The sequence below is a fragment of the Taurulus bubalis genome, assembly GCF_910589615.1.
Source record: "Taurulus bubalis genome assembly, chromosome: 6".
Taxonomy (NCBI): Eukaryota; Metazoa; Chordata; class Actinopteri; order Perciformes; family Cottidae; genus Taurulus; species Taurulus bubalis.
In genome coordinates, this window is record NC_136594.1 from 3,383,457 (window position 1) to 3,403,942 (window position 20,486).

General features: G+C 42.5%; 1 protein-coding gene across 1 annotated transcript in view; it reads right to left on the reverse strand.

Annotated features, from left to right (window-relative positions):
* Positions 1–1,658: 1,658 nt before the first annotated feature.
* gpr179 (G protein-coupled receptor 179) overlaps positions 1,659–20,486 on the reverse strand; it is a gene marked incomplete at both ends in the record, with an annotated part of 20,920 nt that continues 2,092 nt past the window's right edge. The window contains 9 exons of the mRNA XM_079219866.1: positions 1,659–4,871; positions 5,247–5,396; positions 5,930–6,032; positions 6,120–6,258; positions 6,894–7,132; positions 8,471–8,580; positions 12,076–12,144; positions 13,809–14,026; positions 15,430–15,526. Of these exons, the coding sequence (XP_079075992.1) occupies positions 1,659–4,871; positions 5,247–5,396; positions 5,930–6,032; positions 6,120–6,258; positions 6,894–7,132; positions 8,471–8,580; positions 12,076–12,144; positions 13,809–14,026; positions 15,430–15,526 (4,338 nt within the window). The remainder of the gene's footprint in view (positions 4,872–5,246; positions 5,397–5,929; positions 6,033–6,119; positions 6,259–6,893; positions 7,133–8,470; positions 8,581–12,075; positions 12,145–13,808; positions 14,027–15,429; positions 15,527–20,486) is intronic.

Genomic DNA, 20,486 nt, shown 5'->3' on the forward strand with positions numbered 1-20,486 from the left:
TTTGTTTTTACATGACATCAAATTACAGCACACTCATTCAAAAGACACACTAACATGCAACAATGCTCAAAACTAGGTCACGCCATTGACAAAGAAAAAAAAAAAAAACTCGCCGCAGTGTTTAAACAATGAGATTACTGAATGAAAAAGAAAATCGCTGCAGCTGTCTGGAACAAAAAGACATTTTAGTAGCTGGAGTGCTGAAAAACTGACACCTGATTGCACAAATTGCTGGCATAGACATGTAGCTTAATTACACCCACAGAGAAAACTCAATATTGTAAGTTTATACCATAATACTGCTTTTTAAAAAGTTGTAGTTATTTAAAATGGTTGACGTGGGGCCGCTCTTGATGGCAATAAAGTAGGCTAATAATAAATATATCTAATAGTCATAAGATATCTTTGACTTGTCCATGAATCAATTTAATTTAAAACATGTCAGTGTTACCGGCTGTCTGCATGTCAATGAAGTCATGCAGAAGAATCTCTCAGAACAGGAATAACAATATTTGTGAATATTATTTTTGGGGGCCAAAGATGTGACTTTTCTTTTCCTCTGCAATGATTCCAATAACCAATATCAATATCTGCATGGAGAGAAAACATTAACTAACAATTAGTCAATTACAGAGGGGCAGCCCCAAGGCGTTAACTGCTTAACTCACATTATTTGCCATATTTATTTAATTTCAGAGTCTAAAGCAGGTTTATTTAGCTGCAACACAAATGCCCCGTACCATTTTATGTTCCTGCAATTACCAAATATTTATATGTATACATTTAAATGTTTATCTCATTGGCCCATCTTTGTGAAACTGGTGTCCTTTGCAATTGTGCTGACATTACTCAATGCTTATATTATTAAACAATTATGCAGTTTTCACTTCTCTACAAAGGGGTTCTAAGGGTGTATGTCTTGAAGTTTATGGTGATTAATGAATTTATTTGGCATTGGAATGTTTATTATTATTGTGACTGAATAAAGTAAGAGCATAGTAATTATCATTGCCATTTAGTCATTGAATCAGCCACTTAAGCAAACAAGTATGCATAGTTTTATCAATTATTAATACAACATAGAAATGTAGTTTGACATCCAGTGCTTCACACTAAACACGTTCTGTTACTTTGAAAAAAAATTTGACTGAATTTATCGGGCGACTGCTGGTTAAACTGAGGGTTCAATCCATGAGGTTCTGTGTTCTGGACTTGTTTAGTTCAGGTTTTCCCCTCAGCCACGGGCCCAACATACTGTGTACGTTCATGTTATATGTGTGTATTGTCACCTAAAAAACATACAGAGACACAAAAAAAACATTTCAATTTCAAAACGGGGGCGGGGTAGAAGCAGGAAGAAAAGGGACTTCATCTAAAAGCCTTAGATGCCCTTCCATCAGCCAAGAAATGTCCGTCTGTAGTTCAGTGTTCTTCAGGGGAAAGAACTACTTATTGTCACTCAAGTTTGCACAACTCATTGGGTCCAGCTCATCACGTCTTTACTAAAGGCTTCTTTTTCTTCGTCGGATAGCGACATGTTCCAAAAGTCCAAACTGAAATAACAAAACCCTAAATTCTGTCCTTGATTAGCACAGTTACTTGCACTCTGACCCAAAGGGGTAGAAATGTTTAAAACAAATGCTGGCTGTAGATCTGGATCACAAGTCAGATGGGAATACGAAAGCCTCTGCAGCACATTCTGCATCGTCCTCCTCGTCTTCCTCAGGAATGTTCTCGGGCTCCCATGTGAAGACGTCTGAGGCATTGTCTGTGAACGAGCCCGATCGACTCCGTTCCATCTCCCAGGGACCCAAAGCGTCACGCCGGCCCAGGGCTAATTTTTCTTTCGACTCCTCTATCTGCTCTGTGCTGATATATGCCGGGCCCTCTTCAACACCGAGTGGCCCTTGGTTCTCTGTGATGTAATCTTGGTCACTTTTGGGTATATCGACTTTGCTTTCAGTTGAGGTTTGTGGATCCTTAGACTCCCACGGGCAAACATCTCCCCGTGCACTATCTTGCTTTTGGAGAACCTTTGGTTCGTCACTCTCCCACGGACAAACATCTCCTTGTGTACTATCTTGCTTTATGAGAACCTTTGGTTGGTCTGTCTCCCACGGACAAACATCTCCTCGTGTACTATCTTGCTTTATGAGAACCTTTGGTTGGTCTGTTTCCCACGGACAAACATCTTCCCGTGTACTATCTTGCTTTATGAGAACCTTTGGTTGGTCTGTTTCCCACGGACAAACATCTTCCCGTGTACTATCTTGCTTTATGAGAACCTTTGGTTGGTCTGTTTCCCACGGACAAACATCTTCCCGTGTACTATCTTGCTTTATGAGAACCTTTGGTTCGTCTGTCTCCCACGGGCAAACATTTCCCTGTGTGCTGTCTTGCTTATTGAGGACTTTTGGTTCCTCTGCATCCCACGGACAAACAGCTTCCTGGGAATTTCCTTGTCTTTGTAGGTTCCCTGATGCTTTTGATTCTTCAGTTTTGACTGTGTCTTGCCTCACATGACTCTTGGATGTTTTGGGAGTCTGTGGATTTCCTGATTCTGGTTCGCCACTATCCCACGGACAAACATCTGCTGGCCTTTCCAGTCCTTGTGACACCATCCCGGTAGCTCCAGTTTTATCCGGGTGGTCAGTTTCCCAGGGACATATGTTTACTCTTGTGCCGTCTTTCCCATCAGTCTGTACAGAAGCAGCTCTCAAAGGGGAGATACCCGAGTCTGCTGATTTGTCTTGATGTCCAGACTCCCAGGGACAAACATCTACTTTGATAGTCATTTGTGTCATTGAGCCTGTATCTGTTGGCTCGGTGTTCCCCTCATCCCATGGACAAATGTTCTCCATGGTTTTAGGGGGATCAGGGAAATCCCATGGGCAACTTTCTGCTACCTTTGACATTTGTCTACCCAAATGCAGGACTGGGGATTTTGCATGGTGTTGCTGCACATTACTTAACGTTTCTTTTGACGCACCAGGATAGATTGCAGGTTTCATAATTTCTTGCCGTAGAGGCACCGACAGCGTTCCCTTAGTCTCCGAGGGATGAAGGTTTTCATATACAACTTCAGCCTTGTCCTGAACTTCCCAGGGACAAACATTAACATATTCATTGTCTTCCTTCACTGTGGGTGGAGGACCTTCTGCAGTCTCCCAGGGACATACATTTGTTGGACGTTTCAAAGACTGTTGTCTCTGTGAATCTCTGGACGTGTTAGTATAATATATAACTGGAATATCCTGTGATTCCCAAGGACACGCGTCACTACGACCACTTCCTCGCCTGCTCACATTCCCTTGCTCTTGAGATTCCCATGGACATACGTTAGATGGTTGAGATACCTGCGAGTCCCAAGGGCAAATGTCTGCTTTAATGCTCTGCTGCTTCCTAAATCCCTCACCTTCATGGGAAGCACCAGCTCCATCCCATGGACACACATCTGTGAAGGAGGAATTTGGGACTGGTGTAATTCGATTACTTCCTCTTCTGTGAGTTGAAGGAGTTCTACAACTGCTCGCAGTTTCCCAAGAACTAATACTACTGCGTTTGCTGTTCTGCCTTGATAAAAACACATTTTCGTAAGTGCCATCTTTCTGCATATCATCCATGTCCCAAGGGTAGACGGCAGATTTTCCGATCGCTAGCTTTCTTGGGCTTCTGTCGCAAGAATCCACAGAAGAAAGTCTGATGGCATTCTGTTTCACGAGACATGGTTTATCCACCGTCATACTTCTTTTCTGCAGTGACCTCTTTTCCATGCTGGGACGTCGACTAGATGTTCCCAATCTTGGCGTTGTGGAAGCGCTTTCCTGACTTTTTTGCGAAACGGAATCCTCTTTATATAAACTACCGTCCTTACTGGACCTGCTTCCGGTATCAAAGGATCCCATGACTGTTTTCACAGAGAGCCACTTATTGCTGGTGTTGCGGAAGGAGAAGACACGTTGATCTTTTGTGACCTTTGGTCTCGGAGTGCCTGGTGCACTTGCAGACACACAGGCCTGTGGTTTGGGGGAGTCCATTGCACCCATTCCCCTATCCTCTGAAGGGATCTTTTCTTTGGGTGGATAATGGTCCCAGGGACAGACGAGCACTTCTGGAGATGGTGGCCCTTTCTCCGACCCATCCTCAGAGTTTGCGTAGGTGACATGTTTCTGGTTCTTGTCCCCTGATTGTTCTGGTTCCACCTCCCAAGGACAGACCTCGGCCTTGTCAAATGACTCTGACTGGAGAGCGCTCCTGGTCTGGTCACTAATGGAAATGCTCTGCCGGGACCTTGTCAGCACTGTGCAGGCTCTGTTAATCTTCGATATGTTCTCCATGGAATGGGTAGTAGTGGAGGTTAGACTCCAGGATTTATGAAGCCTGGTGTGATCAGGATGCAGGAGATTGGTATCAATTGACAGATTTTGGGCGCTGGCCGACTTGCAAACTCCTGGTGGGATATCCAAGGAATCCGTCTCAGATTGCCGGGAAGATCTCTTCACCGCGTTGGCCTTTAACATGGAGTCACGCAAGGAAGGGTCTCTTTCCCTGACATAGTGATGATCACTTTGGGACTTGCGCATGGTTGCTGATGGTGATTTCATGGAACTTTTGTAGCTGATACTGAAAGTATCTGGTGCCCTCCTGATAGACCCGGGTCGATTCACACTGATCCTACTGTGGAAGGATCCATCTTTGTCCTCGCGGCTGCATTGCCGACTCATGCTTTCCGGGATCTCCGCTATGCGTTTAATAATGGACCTCCCCAACGCACACCGAGAACTTCGCTTCTTTGACAGATGGGGGTTGTTTGCGGTCATCTTCTTGGTCTTGTGGACTTCTAACTGGGCATATAACTTCCTCAGTTCATCCTGGTGCATATGAAGAAGGGAGGAAATTGATGAAGGGATTGAGGAAATGTTTGAGGAGAGGAAAAGATATGGAGAGTAACAAGTCAGAGGAGAGGTAACAGACACGCTTTCATGTAAGAAGAACACCGTTTAGGATAAGGATAAAGGGTGGAGAAAGGTTATACTGTATATGTTAATTCTACCGCTGACTGAATTAACTGTTAATTTATTATACATTTAAGATCCGTTTAAGTGAGTCTACATGTGATCACGACTGAAATTAAGGGACATTTATTTTCCTTATTTAAATGTAATCTTAGGAATTTCTTCCACATTTTGTAAATTATGTCCCAGTGCGAAGTGATAACATCGTTCTGAGGGCACAAAAGAGTTTACCCGAAAGTCATCCGGGTCCACTCCGCTGTATTCACTCCAAGCGGAGTGAAAACTGCTGTTGAGGTACGAGCCGGAGCGCCGCATGTCCACTTCATCTTCGTACACCTCTGCTGCGATCTCCTCCCTCCCCGGCTTAGACACATACAGAAACTGTGGAGGAGTAAAAACATCACATTGTAACTTTTGACATAAGAACACATTCAAATACACTTGAGTTCACAGTGAAATTATTGGAGGGATTATCACAGAATCTTGGAAAAGAAATGAAATACTTTCATGGCCACGACTCCTCATAGCATGCATGTTTACAGGCCAACAGGAAAAACATTAGCATTGGTGGAAAGTAACCAAGTGCAAGTACTGCACTTCAGTAACCTTTTGAGTTACTTGTACGAGGGTATTTTCATTTCCTGCTTCTTTATACTACTGCATTGCCACATTGTACATTTTCACTCCACTACATTTATCTGATAATACTCTGATCCTACGATAATCTGTCACGGTACTTTGAAGATTCAGTATACAAAATATAATCAACAAATAATTGAGTATCAGTGGTAGCATTTAGCTCGATAGCACTGCTAATTTAAATAACCCCGGATTAAGGCAAGAATATCTCCAGAGATTGATGACATTTTTGTCCACTTTGACCCCATTAATCTGCCCCAAGATGCGACGAGTACCTTGGGAAGGAAGAGCAGGGCGAGCGTCACAGTGATGGTCACATGGGTGTGCGTGAAGGAGAGCAGCAACATCCAATCAGGATGGAGAGAGGGAAAGGTGAACCTGAGGGGGGAAAATAAATCAATGCACTTTGTTGGTAAATATATTGCTGAGGGTATATGAGGCTCAGAGACACGCTCACTGTTTTACCTGAACAGATGGAACAAGGAGGACAGCAGCAGCTCGTTGTGGATGGCGATGCCCATGTAGCGAGGCTCGTGGAAGGCCGAGGGAACCGGCCTGACGGCGGTCCACAGGGAGCTGCCCCAGCACAGGAACAGGAGCTCGGCTGAAGGGGAACAAAGTTCAGATTTTTTTCTTCTCTTCAATATGAGAGAGTTTAGTACGATTTTAGCGTTCTAATATTGATACAAATGTTTAATGTTGTGCAAAGTGCATCAACTTTAGATTTCCTGTGCAATGAGAGATTGTTTGCGATCATTTTATCATTTAGTGTGCTCACTTTTGGTTTTGCCCTCTAAAATAGAGCCGGCTGGATAAGATGATCATGTTACTCGTCCCGAGTACAATGCTCTTATTACCTCTTTGTTTTCGGTCGGGTTTGTCTTGTTTGTCAACGGGATTACAGGAAAACTAATGGCCAGATTGTCATGAAACTTGGCGGAAGGATGTAGCACGGGCCGAGGAGGAACCCGTTGAATTTCACTTTGGTTAACATTACGTGATTGGAGTACAGACCTCTGGCCTTGCCCGAGGTCTGTGATCTTAGAAGGGCCCCTTACTGAGAGAAATGATGGCCAAAACTACGAAGATTTGACCCAAATTGTAATAAACCAAGAATAGATTTTCCTGTGTTCTTCTTCCACGTTGATAAAAGTTAATATTGACTTCAACGTCAGAATTTCAGAAATAACTACACTTTCTCAAGTGTCCAGGCTCGTCTCCGCCTCTGCTGCCACTCACCCACGGCCATCATGTAGTCCCAGCGGTCCAGGTGACACAGGTGGAACCCCTGGCCGTCCGACGTGGTGGTTGTGACGAACACCGGGATGTTCCTGTCGCGGTTCTGCAGGACGCCGACCGTCCACGCGCACAGGAACCAGCTAACCGTCATCAGCATCACTCCCAGAATCCTCAGCAAATGCAGGCTGGACATGTAGGGCACTCTCTGGGCCGTCCGTGAGAGGAACACCTTCAGGACCCTGCGGGGCAACAAAAAGAAGAATGAATCAATGCTGAAGACAAAATGTAGATGCCTGTGAGCTTACGGCGGAACTAACGTTGCAGGTTTAGGGACTTTAAAGTGAGGCGATTTGACATTCACTGACATTTACAGGATAATGGCCCATTAAAGTATCCTCGTCCAAAAGTAGGAAACAACAAACCATGGAGGTTTGCTTCTTTTAAGAGTGTTATAATATCATTAAATGTTTATTGCACTGCTAAATCTTCCTCTGGGACAAGAAGAGGAGAGGCGTAAAGCCAGTGAACAGCAATATGTATGTAAAGGTCGCTAACATTAAGCAGGCAGACGAGTGTATTGAACTGAGCAAGGAAGCATTTCTTTATTATCTTCGCCAGGAGAATCATGCGATTGCTGGTGTGTGTGCGTGAGTGTGCACCTCTGTGTCTGTCCACGGCTGAGCTCTCGTTCTGCTGCAGAATAACATCTTGGGTGGCCGGTTATCAGTGCACTTTTCTAGATTTTCATGAATTCAACTTTTAATTTCTACGATTTCTTCTTACGATGGTTACAGTTTTTAACCTAAAATAAACATTTATTTTGGTTTCAAACTGTGTAGTTTGATTATCTTAATACTAATTGTGTTTGGCCACATTTCAAACATGGAATAGACCTGTCAATCACAGTAAGCCCCGCCCTGAAGCGTCCCCTGCTTTATGGTCTGTTTGACTCTAAATGACCATAATTTACTAAATGAACATCATGCTGTATTGAAGAAGACTTGAAACTAGAGATTGAGACATAAACTCATGTTTACAATGTTTACTGAGGGAATACATCAAGAGAAGTAGAGTCATTTATATAGACTTCTATACAACCAGAGGAGTCGCCCCCCGGTGGTCAGGAGAGAGAATGCAGCTTTAACACATGAAGCATAGACTTCTATACAACCAGAGGAGTTGCCCCCTGGTGGACATTAGAGAGAATGCAGCTTTAACACATAAAGCATAGACTTCTATACAACCAGAGGAGTCGCCCCCTGGTGGTCAGGAGAGAGAATGCAGCTTTTACACATGAAGCATATACTTCTATACAACCCAAGGAGTCACCCCCTGGTGGACAGGAGAGAGAATGCAGCTTTAACACATGAAGCATATACTTCTATACAACCCAAGGAGTCACCCCCTGGTGGACAGGAGAGAGAATGCAGGTTTTACGACACTTCAGCATCGACTTCACTCGACAGAACCGGAGGTTGCCGCCTGATTCGAACACTCAATGTTTCTAACAGCAAATGAATCATTGTGGTGTTGAAATCTAACGTGATGTCACTTTAAGTTAAAGAAACCAGACCTACCTGTACATTTTCAGGGTGACCGTCCCGTAGACGATGGAGAAGCCGAGCATTCGGACCCAGCGGAGCAGGATACACCTGAACGTACTCGGCTTGAAGTACATGATGAACACCTGCGGAGACGGACACTTCCTGTAAGTCAGCTTTTCCTTTTAATAATGTTCATAGTTATAATGTGTTCGTAGTATAGTTGCGGTTAAGACAAAAAAACAAACATTGTGAAGGTTTCCCTTTGGGCTTTGGGTCATTGTGACGACATTTCTCACTATTTTGTACTATTTTTACAAACCACACACAATCAATTAATTAACGGAGAAAATAATCAGCAGACCTAATCCATCATGAAAATAATCATTAGGTAATATTTCAAAATGAGCGCCAGCTCAACCAACTAAAAATCCTGCTTTTAGGGACATTTTACTGCATTGATTGCTATTACTTTTAATACTTTCAGTACATTTTCCTGATAATACTTGCATACTTTTAATAAGTAACATATTGAATACAGTACTTCTACATGAAGCAATATTTTTTTTTTACAGTGTGGTATTAGTACCTTTACTTAAGGATCTTAATACCAGTACTAGTATCAGCCCCTGCTACTACAACTGCTGGTGCTGCTACTGCTACTGCTTCCATGAATGATGTTACTGCTGCTATTACTGTTTTACTGTAAATGACCAGATAAACACTTCATACACGTCTCATCAGCATTAATAGACAATGTTTTTTTTAAACTTTTGCATAGTAAATTCGTTCAGTGACATTCACTGACAGGTTCTCTGCTCAGTAAAGTACCAGCAGAGCGAGTGACTGTAATCCAGGAATTAAAGCTCATGCCGCCGTCGGCGGTCCGTCTCCGTCACTCTGGATAAGAGCATCAGCCGAAGGCGGAAAACATGAACGCAAGTTCACATTGTTGTGTTCGACTCGGAGTGAACACATACGGAATCAGAGACGACGTGCGGTAAACATCCGGACGGATGCAGCATTAATCAGCAAATACGGCCTGCAGGCACTCGGAGGCAGATTGGGATTATAGTCAGAGAAGTAATCTGATTGGTCGATCTAAAGATACGGTGGGTGGGCGGAGCCAAAACGAAAAAACACCAGTCAAATTCCTCGAACGTCGCCATGTTGTTTTTTGTTTGCTGCGGCTGCTTTTATTCAGTAGTCGAGGAAGTAAAAGTACTAAAAGTACATTAAATAAATACTCTGTACTGCGATGGAAATGCTACAATAGTAAAAGTGCAACCTGGAAAACATGAAGTTAATTATTATATATTAAGAAACTGTCTGTGCAGCTCATTTTTAACAAATTAACGAATGATTATTTTCATTATAGAAGAATCTGCTGATTATTTTATCTATTTCCTCAAAGTACCGCATGTACCAATCCAATCCAATTTTGCCGTCTTTGGTTCTTGAATCAATACGATCAGCTTTAAGAATCCTTGCCTTCCTTTCTGGCGCTGTGACGGTTCTCCCACCGAAACAAACCCTCCAGCCGGGGATCTGTTTGTAGATGAAACGGCCGCCCGACCCCAGTGACCCCTCGCCGAGATGAGAGTGAACTCTGACCTTTCATCTACAGTCAGGTATGTGGGCTGCAAGTTTCAAGTAAATGCTAAAATCCTTTAAACATGGACATTAAAGGAAACTCTTCTTATGCCTCATATGAAAGACCAGAACTAATATTAGAGATCCATCGTTCAGCGGTTTCAAAGAAACGGAATACATTTATTCACTGAACCTCCAACAGGTGTATTCATGCAGTTTGGACCTGAATAAAATGAGGCAGAGAAGTCTAGTAACACTGAATCCAAATGTATATTTTTTTGAGGAAATTTTCAGAGCAGCTAAAATACTGGATGAGCTAATGTGAAGTTAAATATTAGCGACACATCTGAGAATATTAAAGTGCAAAGAAACCTTCAGAATCACCGTAGAGATCAATCGGCACCTTTCAAAAACAGTTTTCAGCTAAATCTACCCATCACCTGATTGACAGGTGTCTCAGCCTATCACACTCAGCCTCAACGAAACCCAGTGCAAATCATAATCCGGAAAAGAGAAAAAAAATCCTATATTGGGCGAATGATTTAGGATTAGTGGTCCGTACGGATTATTTACATCGTTTAACGTTAACCATCACAGTGTGACTTAAAGTTTTAATGACGATCGTTTATCTGCGGATATTCTGTAAAATATGCGATCAAGACGTCATTCGTGCTTTTCTTGTCGCCGATCTGATAACGGTACTTTGTAAACAGCCAATCCGTGTTTAAATCTAGTGGAGAGTTTACAGATTACAAACCAAAATGAAGCTTCTCCCCGTGAACTACGGTGGCCCTCATGGCAAATGGCCGTGTGCAGAGCCCGTGTTTTGTTTGTCCATTGCGGGCTACTGTAGAAACATGGCGGCCGGCTCCATTTGTTTATATAAACAGCTCATAAAACACAATTTTCTGATTATTATCCAGTAAAGAAAAGATTCTTTATAATAATATATACAGTTGTCCCTCACTATAACGCGGTTCACCTTTCGCGGCCTCGCTGTTTCGCGGATTTTTTTGTGTGTAATTTTGCATGCTTTTTTTTACAGTGTACAGTATGAACGCGAAAACGACGTTACAGCGCAGTGGCGCCAGGACAAAGAGGCACCGTCAGAGGAACTGTGAAATACGCGTGAGTTACTGGTAATAATTTGTTATGTGTCAAACCTCGTAGATTGATCATTAAAATTAAATTTGTTAAAAATGTTTGGGCTTGAAAACAGGTTTTGATCTTTGGTTTCATTCACTAATATTGTACTAGTTTGAACTTTGAGAGTGTTTAAATAATAGAGAAATGTGAGAAAATGTTAATGCCTGTCTGAGAAAAGTATATAAAAGTGTGTGGTTAGGGGTTTTACGGCCTTAAAAAATGTATAATAATTGTAAAAAATAAAGCTGATTACTTCACAGATTTTGTCTATTGCGGGTTATTTTTAGAACGTATCCCCCACGATACACGAGGGACCACTGTATTCCATTTGTGCCAACGGATCCCGCTAAATGCTATGCACTGTACCTTTAACTGTACCACTTCCTGTGCACAGGGAACTCAATGACAGCTGTGCTTTCAAAGAAAAATGGACATTACTCTCTATGGAGGTGTCGCTTGATTGGAATAAAAATATGATCGTTTTTTTTTTCTGCGATCTTTTGAAATCGTCCGTGCAGTTAAGAGGAGCCGAGCAGCCGCGGGAACAGAACATTAACATGTTCACGCATCACGTCTTCAACAAAATCAATGATCAATAACCTGCAGCGGAGGCCCAGCTCAGCAGGATCGGCTCGTATCGACTCGCACTCTCGGCCGAATGGATGAAAAAGTCACGGCTGATTTACGTTAACGGCCCATTAATCGGTCAAAATGAATCTAAAGATTGATTTATGAAAACTGTCGACTACCTTCCCCGCCCCGACCCGTTTCCCCGCTTACGCACTCACACGCCCTCGCCCCCTTTCAGCCGCCCACAAATGGTCCATTATGATATAATCCGCGGCGCAGTGATCTGTAAAGAGCTCTAATCTCTGACACTCGCAGCTCGGTCAGACACTCACCGGGAAGTAGAGGAGCAGAGAGCCGAACAGGATCGTCTCCAGCAGCAGGAGGCCGGACGCCCGGATCCTCTGAGAAAAAGAACAAGGAAGAATGTGGTGCTTGTTGAAGAGGTTAAAGGACTTTGACAGGGTACTTTCATGCTCTAATATACTACAAATCCTGCAGCGGTAGAGGAAGTAAAAGTCCAGCAGTAAAAACTGTATTTAAGTAAAAGTACAAAAGAAGTTGAATACTCTGGTACGGTCTGGAAGTCTTGAAGAGGACTCTTGGGTGAATCCATGAATATCCACCATTGTACTCAACAATAAAAACTAATCTTGCCAATTACAACCAAATTAAACCACTGATTTATTTTTAATTTTTTTTAAAAAACTACAACTGCCATTAGTCTTGTAGAACAAACCACAATCCAAACTCTCCGCTGCAGTAACACTATGAGTAACACTATGTCACTGTCATTGGAAAAAACAAAGGTCATGTGAATCATATAATAAGAAACCTCTAAAAATAGTGACAAACTTCCTCAATATTTTGAATTAGTATCTCATTATTTTTTGGGAAATTAGATATTTTCAAATTTTATTACTGACATTAATGCTGTGTTCACACCAAAAGCGTTGCGAATTTTTCGCGCGAGTAGACTACCGTAAACGTCGAGTTACGAGCCACTACTACCTTCGGTCAGTGTCCCCGTTAGCTCCCCGCTGTAGCCAGCTGGGGCTCCTGCTAGCGCTCCGTTACTTCCCCGAAATACTTCCGCTAGCTCCCCGAAAACCAACGAAGGTAGCGGGACCAGGCTCGACACCCGACTTGGGCAGAGGGGACGCGGCAGTAGCAGCAGTAGCGCTAGCTAGCGCTGCTGCTAGCTAGCGCTAGCAAGCAGCGGGGAGCTAGCAGCAGCAGCTGTTTTTATTTATTTGTTTTATTGTGTTTTTTACTCCTCCATCTTTTACTGTGTTTTTTAAACTGTACAGCACTTTGTGACCTCTTTTGTCTGTGAAATGTGCTTTATAAATACAATTATTATTATTATTATTATTATTATTATTATAAACTGCTGCTGGCCTGCCTGAAGTAGCGCTGGAAGCGGCCGCATTCAGACTCTCTTCCTGGAAGGAACGAATAATATTATGAACCCAGACACGGGAGCTTTTGATGTTCCAACGTTTGTGGGAATTCCACAAAAAGTATAAAGTAGAACTAGTGGTTATTTCAATGGTGGATGGCGGAAATGGTAACTGTTTTTACGGAGATAAGCCACGTCCCCTTTCAGACACGAATAAAGCAAATTAACCACATAAAGTCAAGCGAGTAAATATTCGCAACGCTTTTGGTGTGAACGCAGCATTACAGGGGGAAAAAAAGTGATCCCACCTAATATGGAATTTGACCAAATATGGAAAGAAAACCTTGATGTCATGTTTCAGCTTTGTAGGAAGACGAATGAAAGTAACCCTCTATGAGAAAATATATTATATGGCTAAAGCTAATGCAGCGAAGGCTAGCTCTGACAAAGGTTTCCGTTTGTTTCTGCATCCTATGTGTCGCAAGAAAGATGAAATCCCATTTTTGTGACATCTGCGATTGCAATTTTTTTAATTTTGTTTGAGAGATCGACTCAACAAGCGTCCCTCGTGCGCGAGAAAGACAGGTGTTCGCTCCTGACGTGACGCATCGACCCGACCCCGTCCGTACGGTGGCCCCGCGGAGCCAAAAAAAACGTCTGACTCACCCGGTTGCGACGGTGCCTGTAGGCCACCAGCATGCTGACGAAGATGAGGAGCATGAAGACGCCCTGGACGGCCAGCACGCCGCCCCTGAGGAGCCAGGCCTCCTGCACCCAGCAGGGGGTGCCGTCCTGGCAGCTCGCGCAGCCCGGCCAGCACGGCAGACAGATGGGCATGTTCGGGTAACACGTACCGCCGGCGCTCCGGTTCACAGGGCCGCCATCTGCATCGACACCTACACAGACCCACGTGAGGACCTCAAATACACGTGACTTCCAAAAACAGCGTTTTCTCCTATATTATAAGCTAATCACAGGTAGCCCGCCAACGGTTATGCAACGGTTATGCAACGGTTATGCATCCTAATGCCTGTTTGAAGATGGGGAAACCTGTCCTATCATGTCCTATCATGTCCTATCCGGTCCTTTTCGTTGCATGATTGCTAGTGAACTGCATGTTCCAATCTCCCGGTAAAGCTTTTCCTTGGAGGTACAGTAAAAAAAAAGAAGGTAAAAGTGACTCCATGTTCCACTTCAAGCAGCAGAGACGAGCTGCATAGGAAAACTGGGAGAATATGGGAGACAAAAATCAAAATAAAGTTTCTAAAGGATCTAGTGAATATATGAAGCTTTGCTGGCCAAATATGTGCACACATATATACACATATACACATACATGCACATATATACACATATGTGCACATCCATACACATATATACAAGGAATTCAACTCTGGATTTTGCATGGATCTCAATGCAGTTGCACAGAAATAGACACGGCTGCAAAGCTGGACAAATAAAGAATAGACAGAATTGTTATGTGAAAGAAATAGGTGGATATGCACAACAAGCACCAATGACCGTCACCATAAACAGTGTCTCTCTCTCTCTCTCTCTCTCTCTCTATATATATATATATATATATATATATATATATATATATATATATATATATATATATATATATATATACCAGAGGAGTCTCACCCTGGTGGTCAGGAGAGAGAATCTGTTTATCTGTAAAAGTATAATCCATAATGGAAGTAAGTGGATAAAAGAACAACCCAAAATTCGACTGAGGCTGCACAATATATTTTTTGACGCAATTATTTCACCATTTCAGCAGCTGTACATGTTTAGGTTAGTTTGTTAATTTTGGGGTCATATTTTCACATGAATCAAATCAATATTCACTCTCTTTTAACGGTCCAGTGTGTGACTTATTAGCAGAACTAGAATATAATATAACTATGTTTTCATGAGTGTATGATCTCCTGACACTACGGGTTTAAAACGAGTCCTTCATATCTGCAGGTAGCGGCTCCTCTTCTACAGAAGCCCAGAGCGGACAAACCAAACCCTGGATCCAGAGAGAGACTTTTTACCACCTGAAGGCCACCGTAGTTTTCTGGCATGCGTGGAAAAGAAACTACGATGGGGATCTGCAACCTCAACGCTAGATGTCACTAAACCCTACAAACTGGACTTTTTAAGTCGTTTTTTTTTAGTCAGATTCTTGTTAAATTAGCTGAACTTTCCATCACGGTCTCCTCATCTCTGTTGTATGAGAGTAACATCTATATACAGGAAACAGAGGCTGGACAGGGAGGCATATCTGTGGACTCACCTGGCTCTCGGGGGCCGATGTCCGGGTCGTAGTAGCCCTCCCTGCAGCGGCAGCAGTACTGGCCCAGCTGGAAGCCCTGGCCTGGACTCGGGACGCACTGCGAGAAACCGAGAGATTCATAACTCAGATTATTCTCTTTGTTCTCGTCTGAAGGGTTTTACAACGATAAGAAAATACAACCTTTAATTATTATTTCTTTGCAAAATATATATTATTTTTTTCCTTTTCTGTGCATCATAAACCAATATACCAGTAACACATATATGAACTTATTATATATATCCCTAAGGGTTTTCTGTGTATTATACCTTTTTTAATTATTCAAATAGGCCTTGTGGTTGAGGAGAGATTCTGAATTTAGTACGGGTATATTAACCATTCAGATTTTCAGAAAACAGGGCTTGAGGTTAAACAACAATAACAACAAACAGCGGCAGTACTTTCTAATTAAAGGCTTCTTTATTTGTTTTGACTGGTTTTTAGTTGATTGTTGTAACTGATTTTAATATATTTCCAACATTCTTAAAAACTCTCACAGTCACACTCGTAATTAAGAATAAATTAGATGTAAAGTCTCCATTAACATTGGTTTCAGTTCTGTCAACTTTCTAGGAAATTATTGGAAAAATGACGGACCTGCAATTCAAAACATCAGACAGTGTGTTAACCCTAAGCACCGAAATGCATTTAAAAAGATTATTCCACAGAGGGATCCTGTTAAATTCCCTTTTTACGATTCACTACATTAATTTGTAAAGCACTTTTAATAATAATGTCCACTATCTGAACGTTAATAAAGCGCAAACATGGTTGAAGCAGCAGCGCTTTCCAGCTGAAGCTAACAGAACCTGAAGGAATAAAGGTTCAAGAAAAGGGCTCAATTTACTCTATTTCACTCTGATGCTAGCTTCAATTTAGCCGGTTAGGACACACAAACAAATAAACGCGCACACACACACACACACACACACACACACACACACACACACACAGACAGACACACACTCGGATGCTCTGTGTGTTAATCTAAGTTAAAAGCTAAATGGATACATAATGCCTCAACTGCAGAGCATTATCCTTTTCTAGAGAAATCCTGTTCCCAAGAACACACACACACACGCACACACACACACACACTCACACACACACACACACACACACACACACACACTAACGCTGGCATTGCGTATGTATATACAAACCCACAGCCCCCTTTATCAGATGCTCACAGACTTAATGGCACGGGCTGAACATTAGTGTGATATGGATTATACAAAGCGGTCAACTTAATTCTCCTCAGATACTCGTCGTACGTCAGTGGACTCGTCCGCTGCGTTTAAATGAAAAAACCCACTTCACCACTTCATCACCTCACCACTTCACCACCTCCCCACTTCACCACCTCACGGCGGCCTGTTTGCATCAACGCCGTGGAAACTTGAAGGAGGCATAATATGCATGATCAAGAAACACTTGAAATAAAATCAGACGATCTTCAAAAGAGAAAAATACAAATTTATGTACATTTCCGTCCACGACTGTTCTTGGGTTGGTTCACTGAGATAAGCAGAATAGATGGAGTTCATTCTAGCTCTGTATTATGGTCTGTTTCCCTCGAAATGACCATAATTTACTGAATGAACATCATGCTGTATTGAAGAAGACTTGAAACTAGAGATTGAGACATAAATTCATGTTTACAATGTTTACTGAGGGAATACATCAAGAGAAGTAGAGTCATTTATATAGACTTCTATACAACCAGAGGAGTCACCCCTGGTGGTCAGGAGAGAGAATGCAGCTTTAACACATTAAGCACATGCTTCTATACAACCAGAGGAGTCGCCCCCTGGTGGTCAGGAGAGAGAATGCAGCTTCAACACATGAAGCATATACTTCTATACAACCAGAAGAGTTGCCCCCTGGTGGTCAGGAGAGAGAATGCAGCTTTAACATGAAGCATATACTTCTATACAACCAGAGGAGTCGCCCCCTGGTGGTCAGGAGAGAGAATGCAGCTTCAACACATGAAGCATATACTTCTATACAACCAGAAGAGTTGCCCCCTGGTGGTCAGGAGAGAGAATGCAGCTTCAACACATGAAGCATATACTTCTATACAACCAGAAGAGTTGCCCCCTGGTGGTCAGGAGAGAGAATGCAGCTTTAACATGAAGCATATACTTCTATACAACCAGAGGAGTCGCCCCCTGGTGGTCAGGAGAGAGAATGCAGCTTCAACACATGAAGCATATACTTCTATACAACCAGAAGAGTTGCCCCCTGGTGGTCAGGAGAGAGAATGCAGCTTTAACATGAAGCACATACTTCTATACAACCAGAGGAGTCGCCACCTGGTGCAACCTCAGCAGGTGTCGGTCTACGAGGATTGAACAGTTAATCCATCGTACTAGACAGAAACTTTAAAGAGTTTTAGTAATAATTTGAGGAAAGTAATCGTTCTTTCATGTTCTGCAGGTCCATTTTAACCAACTTGCAATACGGTCTCCCGCCACTGGTGCTCAGATTCGCGGCAGGTTTGTTTTAGAGCCTTCCCTCTTTCCACATTCCTCCAAGGTGCTTTTCCTAAAGATTAACTCGTCATTAGATTAACTTGTTTACGGTGTCAACAAAGCAAGGAGGGTGACTTCCTGCTCCGCTCCAGTGGACGCGACTCCACTACTGAGCTGTTTGCTGCTATGCTTACATGTTTGCTCTAAACCAGGACAGGACGGGACAGAAGGGTGCCATGTGGATATTTAGGTTTTTTTATGGACTGTTCTTCTCTTGTGTTTCAGACCTCTGTGAGTGCGGTGCATAAAAGGGGAAGTATGTCAGCGGGCAGGATTATCGCCGTAATCCATCAGATCATCCCGCGGCCCGCCACCCAGCGCCTCCATCTTTAAATAGACGGCTGAGATGAGAGGTGGAGGATCGGGTCGGCACAGACTGGGCAGGGAAAAGGGAAAGCTGAAAGACGGGTTGGGGGGCGGGGGGCTAGAAGAGGGAAAGTGTGAATACGTGAAAGCATGAGCAAAGGATAAAAGGCCCAAAATTTTTTTAAAAAACAAGCACAGACAGAAAGAGCTTAAACCTTTTTCAGAGGTCACACATTTTGTATTTGTAACTAAAAGTCACAAACATGAAGTTTGGACAGCTGCTCTACAGTTGAGTTTGTATTTAAATGAAGGGGCAACAGTTTGAGTAGCAGAGCAACGCGTTCAAAATACTTAAGTATAATCAATAAAGTTTTGGTTTCTGTGTGTGTTTGTATGTTAAATGTTAATCTGACGGAGCAGAAGCCAGTGAACGCACCAGAGGACCTACTTTCTCCCAGTGTGAGTGAACGCATGCAGTCAGACTCACAGGTGAGTTCAGGTACAGCTTGTGCCGTGACACGCGATAAAAGAAGAAGAAAACAGCTCCGATTGGTTGTTTTAAACAACAGCAGACGTGCTTAAAAAATCACAGCTGAGATCGGGGCGAAAAAAAAATCTGAAATTCCCCTTTCCGCCATCAAACTGCTGCTTTTGAATTGAGAAATATCAACCCCCGCCGCCCCCCTTCCCCTCCCATCAATAGATTGTCATTGTTTCCTGTGAATCATTAACAGATGAGGCCGATAGACTGAAAGTGATTCAGTGGTTCACCAAAAGGGCCGTGATGGCCATTAATCTACGGTCCAGTACAGTATGTGTTTAAGGCCCGGCGCTACCACATGACATCCCCACTCACATATTGTACCAGTAATAAACCCACAATACAACATATAGAAGCGTGTGTTTAACGATCAAAACTGAATCTTTTGTTTAATTAAAGGTGGTTAACAGCGAACGTCCTTTTTCCACAGCTTCTTCCCCGCCACAGTCAGACTGAACGGTTGAAACAGGCGTAGCAATAACCAAACCTTGCTTCACTTATCATGTGCAATATGATATATGTTGTCTGTGAAATCATGTGTCATATAACTTCTGATAAAGGTGCAATATTCTAACTGTGCAATATCCCCACATAACTTTCTTCTACCTCTCAAAATGTGAAATATTCCCATATAACTCTATCTTTTCCCTCTTTTCACAATCCAGGAACAGCACTCAGGACTGTTTATTACTGTTATTTAACACTTTTTGTACATATTACCACCTTCTGTACATATACCACCGTATGTATAGTGTTTTCATATTTTATATGTTTTCTCTTTCTTATTATACTGTGTTTGTATTCCCTAAACTGTTGACTCAGAGCCCTGCACAAACATTCCAATGTGTCTGGACTGTTGTTATGCACAAATGGCAAATAAAAAAAACCTTGAACGCACACAAACTGGACCTCTGGTATTTCAAACCCTCCATTTCGTCTTTGTGGAAGTCCACTAGCTTTGCTGCTTCACAGGTAAGATGACGCTTAGCGGGCAGTTTGCCCTTTTGGGCGGCAGCATGAAGGTCAGAGGGGCTTCACACTGAATAATGGCCGCCGCTAGTTATCAAGCCAGTCTGGTGAAAGAACATCAAACTCTGCAGGATTGTTTGGCGCTGAAATGTTCATATTTGTCTAAATTGAGTTGCAATTGCTTGAAATGCTCCATTGCACAAGTTTGTCAAATAGTCTATGGTGGAATACTTACTACTACTTACTCCTCTACATTTAAAAGGGAATTGTTGTATTTTTTTTACTCCACTACATTTAGGTTCTTACATGTACTTTGCATCTGAAAACTTAAAGAGATTATAATGTGAATGTATGCATTATATTAAACCGCCTAACAGTTTAGAAAATGAACGAGATCAACTGCCACAACTACACTATTAAAATGCATCTCGCATGTTTCTGCTTCAGTAAAAATAATATAATACAACAAGATAATCTAACAAGAACAGACAAAGGATTCATTGTCAATTGAACATATTGGCAATTGGCTGATTGCATCAAATGTCATGAAAATATTCCGCAGAGGAATATATTTGCAGAGGAAATAAACCAGCTACTTGTGACTTTTCATCTCCTATATTCCGATATAATCGGCGCAGTTTAATGGTGAAGACGTTTCTCTCTGTTTA